This window comes from Crocuta crocuta, unplaced genomic scaffold (genome assembly GCF_008692635.1).
Source record: "Crocuta crocuta isolate KB4526 unplaced genomic scaffold, BGI_CrCroc_1.0 scaffold179, whole genome shotgun sequence".
Taxonomy (NCBI): Eukaryota; Metazoa; Chordata; class Mammalia; order Carnivora; family Hyaenidae; genus Crocuta; species Crocuta crocuta.
This window is the reverse complement of record NW_027551568.1, coordinates 6,054,508-6,065,324: the sequence shown is the minus strand read 5'-3', so window position 1 is coordinate 6,065,324 and position 10,817 is coordinate 6,054,508. Positions and strand designations below refer to the sequence as shown.

Sequence of the window (10,817 nt, the reverse complement as noted above, 5' to 3'; positions counted from 1 at the left end):
GGACCTGACCTGCTCTGGGAAGCTGTGGCCCCCACCCACCTGACTCTGCCCCACCCCGGGGCGGAGGGACAGACTGTTTAGGAAGAAGGGCTTAAGTGACTTTTAAATAAAGGGCTCTGGTAATGTCTGTAATCCTTTGTGTTGAGAGCATGCTAATGTGCCAGTTTTCAATTTAAAATGGATAAAAGATTACAATGCAGTAGAAAAAGCTGAGAGCTTTATTTTTTTTTAAACAGTGATAAAAACAGATCTCATTATACACAGAATGTCTATTGCAATCCTCAGGGAAATTACAAATTAACTAGTTGAAGGCACTTTGAAAAAGGCAATTTTTAAAAAGTCATCAGAATGATCAGTTTATACCCCATGAGTTATTGAAATTGATTTCTCTAACTGAAGGCTGCGCATTTCCTAACTGCAATCAACACAGTTTCCACCTGGCCAACATCTGTTTCCAGGTCACTTATTTGAAAATCTTGGGATTCTATTTAAAATCTGAGAAAAACGGGGCCCCTGTGTGGCTTAGTCATTTGAGCATCTGACTCTTGATTTCAGCTCATGCCATGAACCCAGGGTCATTGGATNAAAAAAAAAAAAAAAAAAATTAAGAAGAGCAGAAACAGGGAGAGAAACAGATCTTTCAGTTTTGAAACAAGAACACACGTGGAACAAATTCTTCGCCTCATACAAAAGTTAGAGAAAAGCGATTCATATTCCAGAGTTAAGTATGGCTCTTCTACTTCTTTTCTGCCCCCGACAAAGGCTCTAGGTAGAAAAAAGATATTTTTGGTATGGGACCATCACTTCAAACATGACTTTCAGACTAGGGCATCTACTCGGGCACGGGCACTGTGCACTCCCACAGCAGGAAGACCTCACGCCACCTTGAGGAAGCCGTCTCCACACGCACACAGATGCTCACAGGGTATTGAGCCAGAGCCGCACAGAGCGTGGTCCGCACACCAATACCAGGCCCCGAGCTGTCTGTTACTGGTCTGTGATAAGCCATGGACCCAAACACAGAATAAACGTATAGAAACATCTACAGCAATCTGACCTTGCCGTCTCATCAGAAACACATGCTGCTGGTCAGGGTACACAGATCAGTTCAGCTCAAACTCTGGAGGGAGGGTTGCCTGAGGCCCAAGCTGTGACCCTGACCTGCACTGTGGAGTACACCTTGATGCACGACGGACGGCAAGGAACAGACGACGACGACGAAGTGGTCCTTCGCCTCAGAAAGCCTGTTGTAAGCCAGGGGTCGGCATGCTTTTTCTGTAAAGGGCCAGATGGTAAGTATTTTAGGCTCTGTGGAACGTACATGATCTCTATCTCGTATTCGTTTTTTCCTTTTGCTGTACAGTTGCTAGGGGAATGGAAGAAACAAGTCACATTTAACAAGGGTGCTATCCTTCTAAGAAAACAGGCATAGACAGGGAACTGCAGAAAGGTCAGCTGAGACTACTTCTGGCTCAATGAGCAAACATTTCATCCAAATAAGCGCCCTTTGATAGGAGACGTTAGTGTGGTAGCTCCGTCGTATGAAAAAAATACCAGCATAGAGTATCTTTTATCCCACAATGTGACAGATTGAAAATAGACAGTTCCTTAACTGACAAATGTGTTTCACTTTTGCCAAGAACAAAAGAAACACAATAGTAGCAACACTGCCATAAGACACGAGCACTTGGGTTTTTCAAATCTGTCTTGTGAGAATGATTTTTATCAATAACCATCACCAATCAAAACAAAATAATACAAAAGCAAAGAACCCACAAGCCCGACCTGACAATAAGAACCCTCGCAGTCAGCTTCTCTTCAGGCACCCTGCCCCTCACTCACCGCAGAGCCCCTAGTGAGCGGCCCCCCAGCCAGGATGGCATCACACCGCGTAACGGGCCCTGGTGGCCCAACAGCTCTCGGAGAGCATATGTGTTACACTGACCATGACGGTGAGCAGGGGACCCACACAGAAAGGAGCCACCGGCACGGCCTGCGGGAGCCAGGAAGTCTTCTAGAGCAAGCGACATCCTAACGGGCTGGAAGGTGACATGGGAGTTTGCTTGCCAGAGGAATGGCGGGAAGAGGGGCAGAAACTGTAGGTCACGGGAAGGGCATCTGGGCAGAGGAAATCAGCAAGGATTACGGCACGAGGGCTTCAGAGAACAAGGCCTCTTCGGAACACAAAGGGAGTCACATATGGTCAGAGCAGAAATCCACAGGGAGCAACTAAGAGGCAAAGCCTCCCATCCGATCATGGGCCTCGAACGCCATGCTACAAAGCTCAGCTTTGTAAGACCCGGGAGGCAACGAGTGGTAAAATTATCTGCATGTTTTAGGCAGATGTCTTCTGGGACAAGGGGAGGAAAAGAACTAGAAGGAGGCTGGACTATATCGTGAGGGTCACAGTGTTATTTCCCGCAAGGTCTTTTGCTCAAAGTAATTGGTACAGGGCAGCTATCTGGCAGGAGATGAGGCTGTACTTGACCGTGGAAATGAGAACAACTCCCATCTGACTGATGTTAATTTGTCAAAACTTCTGCTGAGAACCAAGAACTGAGGCGGTGGCAACAAAAGCCCGTTCTCGCTTTACTCAGGGTGCCTGTTCTGTCTCCGGGGCCAGGGTTCACGTGGGTAGGGTGGCAGACACGGCACCGCGCCGGCCGGAGGGTGGGGGGCAGAGTGACTGCTACCCCGTGTGGATGGCAAGTCACCCATGGCCAGAGCCCACCCTTCTCCCTCAGGGCCGGCTCTGGGCACCCTCCTCCGACGCTCCTCCCCAAGCCTGCACTACTGGCTTCCTGTGCCATCACCTTCTGGGATCCAACACAAAGCCTGGTATCTGAGAAATCGGCTGCGCGACCCTGGCGTTCAAACCTGGCTTCAGCTGTGGGACGCAGGGCAAGTGAGCCAGGTTCCCGGGGCGTCCGTCTCCTCTGTAAAACCAGACGCTAAAGCTCATTAACGGTGAAACAGACTGACACGCTGCTAGACAAACACTTCATCGTAGGTGGCGGTCCGACCGAATGCAGGAGAAGGCTCCCCACAGGTGCTGGCCGTACGGACACCAATGCGATTTGTTCTCACAGCCCAACAACCTAGCTACTGTGAATTTCTCCACTTTACGAGTGAGGAGACAAAGGCGTGGAGAAGTCAAGCAATCGTCCCAGAGTCACAGAGCTGACGAGTGGGGGAGGAGGGGGGTGGGAGCACAGGCTGTCTGGTTGGTGAATCTGAGCCCTGAGGCACGATGCCATGCTCCTCGACAGCACCATTCCCCCTCTGAACTGGCCCATTAGTTATGAGATCCTGATTCCATCAGCTAAGTTTTCACATTTCCATAGCAACCCAGCCTGACTCAGTTCCTCGAGGCAGAGACCATCTCCTGCCCTCTCCTCTCCTGGCCTAGCCTCACTGCCTGCTGGGATAAAAAAGTGCTTCTTTGCTGACATAACATGGTAATGTGTCCACGCAGAGCCCCCCACAAGTGCTGCCACTTGTTGGTATTTGCAATTCAAATCTGTCTCGCCAGCCTGCAGCCGGGTGTCCAACCCGGCCCNTTGCGCGCAGGCTCAGCCTGGGGCATCTGGGACTGGGGTGTCGGGGAGGGGGGGCTCCCACAACCCTCACTGCTGAGACAAGCTCCCTGTGCCTGAACCATCGCGCAAACGGCGTGGTGTGAGCGGAGCACTGGCTTTCCTTCTGGGGGCTGGGATTTCAGCACATGCCTTGTAGAAGGTGCCTTGTGACCCAGCAAAGCCCTGGCCAGGGAGCGTCCCCAGTGGACATGTCACACGCCTCGTGTGACTCCACTGGAGGGGCTCTTAGGGGCCCACTCCTGCTCCTCTGCCCTTGGCCCGGGTGCCCCTCCTTCGCCGTCCGCCCCGCGCCCTGCCGCCACAGCAGACCCGGGTCCCGCAGGCCTTGCTGCGCGCCACCGCTCCGGGGCTGCTGCGTGGGGTCTCGGCCCATCAGAATTAAGAAAAGGTGCCCCCAAAGAGTACGTAGTGTCACCTTCTGGAAGAACACTCTCCAATCTTTTCAAGGCCAGTTAGAAGAGGTCAAGAGCCAACTCCTGCACCCAGCTCCTCGCTCATTTAAGACCTGTGTCTCAGCCTGGGCAGCCGCAGGGAAGGGGCTTCGAGTCCCTGTGCTCTAGGAGCCGGCATGCACCCCTCCAGGGAGGACGGGCCAGGGGACAGACACGTGCCATGGGAGACACTGAGGTCTGGCTCTGCTGCTTCCGGGCCATGTGGCCTTGGGCAAGTCATCTAACCTGCTGGGGCTTTAATGTCCTCACCTGCAAAAGGGGGCTTGTAAGAGCGCCCGGCACCGAGTGAGTGCCCTGCTGGAAGGGAGGTGTGCACCGCAGGTGGCCTGGGGAAGGCCTCGCTTGCTGCCGAGAAAGAGGGGAGATGGCTAAACTGTGCCAGCCCCCCAGGGTGACGGATACTCGAAGGGCGTGAGCATGAACTCTGAACCCGCACACAGCCGGGCTCACACCGTGGCTCGGCCACCTCCCTAGCTCTCCCGGCACCAGGCTCCCCACCTGGAGAAGGAGGTAACGACAGGACTTGCCCTACAAGGCAGCTGCGACCTCACAAAGAAGCTGGTACTGAGCCTTGCACATGGTCAGGGCTCAGTGAGGACCGGCTATGGCGTCCGGCACAGAAACCCAAGCACTGTCCGCTGTAAGGCAGCAGGACCTCAGAGACGTCCGTGGCCATTATCACTACTATTGATTAAGGAACAGCGACACAGACGATACTCACAGTCTTTTCTTATCCACCACTCGTTTAACCCGGATGGCTCTTTGTTCCGAGTAAAGTTTACATACTCCTGTTGTGGGGAAAACACCAGAACAGAGACCATTTAAAACCACTTCTCAGGCAAAGGTGTCCTTAACTATAATGAGACGCTGCAGTCTGCAGCTAGCAAAGCTACGCTTTGCACCGCATCTATTGTGAAATGCCACATTTGACTTTCAAGGTAAAACGAAATACTTTTTAGGTAATCTTCAATGAAATCCAAAACAGCGCTTCGGTGCTCCTTCACTTGCTGGGAGTGGATCTCCCTGTGGGCTGGAACAGAAAAGGACAACAGTCAGGTCTCTGCACTCAATTACACTGAAGAACAACAGTTCATCAGCTTCCTCAGGGCAGTTTCTCTATTGAAAGTATTTTTCAAAATACAGCAATAAAAAAAGCCTCATGTCAAGCGACATTACAGTTTTAAAAGAGTAAGATTTACTGGGCTTTGCAAGAGTAAAAGATTAAACCCGTAGAAAAACTGCAAAGAATTTACGGTTTATGGCAGCGCGCAGGGACCGGACTTGAGGCGGCTCACTTCGAGAGAGACGACCCCACATGTATTAACAGCATCCACTGCTCAAGCTGACCTTCAAGTAACACAGTTAAATCAAACTCAAGCCACACACCACCCAGGCCTGTCGGGGCTGTTTTCCAGCTTGGAATGCTCCATCCTCGCCTCAGCCATTCACGTTCCAAGCACCCCTCAGACACGGAGTTAAACCTTCCTCCCCAAGGAAGCCTTCCTGGACTGTCTTAGCCAGAGGATGCTGTCTGCAACTATCACGCTGTCTTCAAATCCATGCCATCCATGCGGGCAGGACAGCTCGCGTGCGCCGTGAGCCCGAGTGCCCATGTCAGGCAGGCCCCTGACGGCACTCTGCTAGTCCAACAGGCAACTCGATGTCTATTTTACACATAGAAACTGATACGGTTCAGTCAACAGGAAGTCCAAGCTCACACGGTTTGGTATGTAATTGCTGGTTTTATTCATAATCATGTATTTTCTAGGTCATTTCAAATGAATGTACAGGCCCTCAAGGGGAGAGGACACGGATCCCCTTTTCAGTACAGGGCTGCGTAACCTGAGATTCCCCCGAGGGATAGAGTGGATCCACGAGGCTGTGTATACATGGATCTCTCTGGCAAGAATGTCCACAGCTTTCATCAGACTCCGAGTGGCCCATCAGGGCTGTGACAGAAGCTTCCCAAATATAAGTCAGTGTCAAGAACACAGCGGTATCTGCCCACTCTGAACTCTGTGCTACTTAGTGCAATCGGTATCTGTCTAAGCACATTAAAAAAGAATCCAGGAAGATATATGACTTGGGAAGCTACCTCACTGCCTCAACAAAAGTGAAACATCAGTGGAAGTGACTGACTAGAAACCCAAGTGCCAACTATGGCTCTAAGCATGTGCTGAGTTCAACAGAATTCTTGTAACAACCTGAAGAGATACATGCTGGCACTGTCTCCATTTTATAGACGAAGAAACTGAGGCCCAAGGCGGTTAAGTGACTTGCCAAAGCCATGTGGGCAGAAAGTGGGGGGTTGGGGGGTGCACATCAGCCCCTAGGGCCCCACAGCCTCCCGTCAGCACGACACTTGGATCCCGAAGTCTCAACTACAGCCAGAGCGCTGTGATGACGCTCTTCCGTCCTCACCCACATGCCTGGAGCATGGCCCCCTAAACGCCACACACAACACAGGCGCACGCACCTTAGGAAACGTCTGGTTGTGTGTGGAGAGGCTCTGCCTACCCCTCCCTGACCTGTGTAACCCCAACTACGGCCTCTTCCGTACTTTTAACAGCTTAGGTTAACACACTGACCTAGAAAAAAGAATTTTAGAGTTTCCAAACCTAGATTTGAGCAGGGACACAAGAGAGAACATCAGCCAGTGTGCATACGAGCCTTGTGCAGTCAGAGGCGTGCCAGGGGCTCGGATGCCTCACCTTGCGTTCGCAGCTGCTGAATCGCCTCGGAGCAGGTCCTCATGAACGTCTGGGCGTCCTGGTCGATCTGGTCTCGCTCCGGGTCTGTCATCCTCCCATACCCAGACATGATATGGCTAAAAAAGAGGGAAAAAAGGTGTGTGTGTGGGGGGGGGGCACGCAAAATGTTAAAGCAGCAGCAAATGCCCACAAATGCCGCATGGACGGGGCGGGAAGGGAAGACGTGCCGTTTACGCCGAGACTGGATGGGGGAAGAGGAACGGGCCAGGCTGTGAGGTGGGAGAAGGTGCTAAGAGTGAGGCCAAGCCAAATGACGGCCGTTAGGGAGGAAAAGCTTCCTGCAGAGGCCGGGGCGAGGCGAGCAGGAACAGGGGTGGGGCTGCGCACCCAGGCCTCAGCAGGGACGTGGGCTCAGATGAAGGACAACGGGGTGGCCACTGAAGGCCTGGCCGTCACACAAGGGCAGAGCCAGAGATGCATTCGGAGCGCGCCCCCAGTGCAGCACCGTGGAGGCCCTGAGGCGCGTGTGAAAAGTTGTGTCAGGCGGCCTTTCTTCCGTGGTGACAAGCAGTCTTATAAGCTCACAATAAAAGACCTTTGGAAAACATTTCACTCCCGCCGAGACTAAGTTAAAAAACTCAACCGTTACTGAGCTAGCGAGGGTGCTCGCCTGCGACCAGGCAGCACCCTGAGGCTCGAAATGCCGTGAAGGACAGTGCCTTGCTCACCTTCCTAAGAGCTGGGCGGGCGTGGCGGCGTTGCTATAACACTGCAATTAAACACCGGACATTACAACTGAATTCAGAATCACCAACTATCAGGTGGAAAGGGACCTTGGATAATGCACAGAGTCCACTCACTCCATTCCCACCCCCTGGCCCAGCAGCCGCGCATCCCCACCGCCCCGCCCCACACGTGACCCACTTCCTGACACTCGCCCTCCTGCCCTGCACCCCAGCGTCCCTGGCTGCTTTGCTGCCCCCAGTCGACCACGCCCACTCCCGCAAGGTCTCCCCGCAGATGCCCTTCCCACAGCCGTCCACACGCTCCCTCCTCACTGGGACCTCCGATCACAGCCGGCTTGGCTGACCATCCCCTGCGCTCACCCCCAGCACTGGCCACCGTCGCTGATTCTTAGTGCCTGTGCTGGTTATTACGTTGCTGTCTCTGAGCTGCAAAGTCACCTTCTACTCGGCTCTGTGACACGGGCTGGGCCACTCCAGGCGGCACTGCTGCTCCGCTACTCCCTAGTCCTCGCCCGGCTTCATCTCCCTTACAGCACTTACTACTCCCTGAGGCGGTAATGTCCATCTCCTGCCAGGAGAACGTAGCTTCGTGAAAGCAGGGACTTGACCTTTTTCCTGTTTCCCCAAGACCTGAAATGGCATCCAGCACATAGTAGGTGTGCTAACATTAGCTGAACACTTAGCTTGCACCAGACACTACTCTCAATGCCTCAATGCCAATTATTTTATATACTTACTTAATCCTTGCGATTGACCCATTCATTCGCTTTTATACTAACCCACGTATGCCAGCACTGCAGCAGGGGTCGGGGTCCAAAGCTGAACAAGGCTTATTTCTGACCTCCGCACAGAGCAGGCACCAGACCACAGGGGGAGATTGACGCGGAACAGGGGGCACAAGGAACCGCACTGGATGGTGCTGGTCTGCGAGCGGACAGTGGGACCCAGGGGAGAGGGGTCACTTTGTGCAGGGTGGTCCCAGGCGGCAGAACAGGAGGTCAGTTCTACAAATCCCCAGCCCACGGGTCAGGGTCAGAATAGCCACACGACAGAAGGTGTACGTGAGGGTAACCGGAGTGTGAGGGGAAAACAGGAGCACACCAGGAGGTCCCCACAAACAGCTTCCACGCTATGTGCTCTCAGGGCCTCGGGTCACCGCAGGGGCAGCAAACCACATGCGCGCAGTCGGTATCTCCCCAGTGACTGTAGGACATGTATCAACCCTATTTCTCAAAGGGACATGGGTGGTACTACGATAAATACACATTTACCTAAAATTGTCCTGAACCTGCAGCAGCTATTTCTCCAGCATCAACAGGTTTCCCCCACAATACAACCATCACCAAATACTTCGCTTGCAGCTGGAGACGAGCCTGGAGATACAGAGGGCGGGGCTGCTGGTGCAGCCACTGGGGGATGGGGGTCGTTTTTTTTTTTTTTATTCTAGAGACAGAAAGCATGCAAGCAGAGGATGGGACAGAAGAGAGAGAGCAAGAGAGACAGCGAGCAGAGAGAGCAAGAGAGCGCACACACAAGCAGGGGATGGGAGTAGAGAGAGAGAGGGAGAATTTTAGGCAGGCTCCATGCTCAGCACAGAGCCCGACACGGGGCTCAACCCCACGACCCTGGGATCATGACCTGAGCCAGGATCAAGAATTAGATGCTCAACCAGCTGAGCCACCCAGGCACCCCAGGAGGATGTTAAACAGAGGAATCTGCATTTTGCGTGGGGCCCTCTGTGGTGGCCGGCCTGGAGGCAGATGAAAGCATAACTGGGTGGCCTGGTCACCATTAAGGGAAGAGATGAAGAGACCCTGGGCGGAGGCATCAGTGGGGAGGAGGCACAGAAGGTCCGAGAAAGACTGAATAGGTCGAGGACTGGCTGGATGTGCAGGGAAATGCGGAGAAGCCCAGGGCACAGAGCAGAGCAGGCGGGGGGGCGGGGGGGGAGGGATGACAGATGCTCAGGTGGCGTGGAGTTTAGGACATGACTGATGACAACATGGGGCAACTTGCAAGAAAGTTCAAGCTCTTATTTTTCTGTGATATTTTACAAACAGCACCAGCTCTATAATGGGCATTTGAAATATATTCATCAGAAGTAATGAAGGCTTGCTGGTGACATAGCTCCACATTAAGTATCACAATAACAAAATTATTACTATTTTGAAAAGGTTAACTATCTGGCAAATAAATTCCAAAAAATAATATATTCTCATAGGACATGTATACAGAAATTCATCAAACTTTAATTTTATTTACTTCCTTTATGAGGTACTGAGGGGTAATTTTATTACAGACCTCAATTTACCAAGATGTTACATTCAATTAAAGGAAACCATGTTACATACAGGTCTGGACTAGTCATTTTACTTCAGGGAGAAAGGAGGAAGAAACTGGGAAGTTTATTTACAGGTTTAGAAAGTTAAAGAAATATATATACTTTTAATTATTCGGTTGATCTGTAGGTTTAAAAGGGGCAAGTTCAAAACTGCAAAATACCATTGGCACTCTATTACTGTAACATGCAGTTAAATGCTTCCTGAAGGTAAGGAAGAGAAAGAGTGTAAATGATTTTATACTGTGTTTCAAAGGTTACTGAAAAGATATGGGCAAATGTTAAAGGCTACAGTCTTAGTTTTGCTATGAATATTACATAGGGGCAAGTATGGTACCCTGTCCACAGTACATGCCCAACAGACAGCACGGAATTCCCATGTTAATGTCTGGGCTTCAGATATGAACACAGCCCCTGCCTTCAGTAAATTACATCATGATAGTTAATATCCGCGGGCTTCCGTATATGCTCACACATCACAAAGGCTAGCAGTTACGAAAGCCTTCTGTGCATGAATACTACTCATTGTGTTAGGTTCTTCACATATATTTACCCATTTATTTCTCAAAACTCTATGAGGTGGGTACTATTACACTTCTCATTTTACATATGAAGCAACTGAGGCACAGAAAGGTTAAGTAACTTGCCAAGGTCACACAACTAGTAATTAGCAGAGTTGGAGTTTGAACAAAGGCATCCTGGCTCTGGAGTCTAGGCTCTTAATCACCACCCAGGGGACCTCTCATGGGGACTAGACTTCAGAAGAGAGGACGCTATTTTCCCCACTAGTTGATGGGGAGGAAGGGGATCTATGAACCAAATCCTGAAAGGCAGGATGTGGCCATGGGAGACAAGAGTGGACAGCCTTAGTAAGTAACAGGATGGACTCAGGAGAGAGCGGGCCTATCTGGAGAAGAGTCAGTGGTTCACTCTGGCCAGAGCACAGACCAGGCAGAGCAATGAGCTCGGGG

The 10,817-nt window shown here is 51.7% G+C and overlaps 1 protein-coding gene across 3 annotated transcripts in view; it reads right to left on the bottom strand.

Moving 5' to 3' along the window:
• STX18 (syntaxin 18) overlaps positions 1-10,817 on the bottom strand; it is a 119,860-nt gene that overhangs the window by 31,954 nt on the left and 77,089 nt on the right. For all 3 annotated transcript variants that reach the window (XM_077750520.1, XM_077750519.1, XM_077750521.1), the window contains exons 3-5: positions 6,763-6,878; positions 5,004-5,081; positions 4,773-4,839 (exon numbers count right to left, since the gene is read on the bottom strand). In XM_077750520.1, coding sequence (XP_077606646.1) covers positions 4,773-4,839; positions 5,004-5,081; positions 6,763-6,878 — 261 coding nt within the window. The remainder of the gene's footprint in view (positions 1-4,772; positions 4,840-5,003; positions 5,082-6,762; positions 6,879-10,817) is intronic.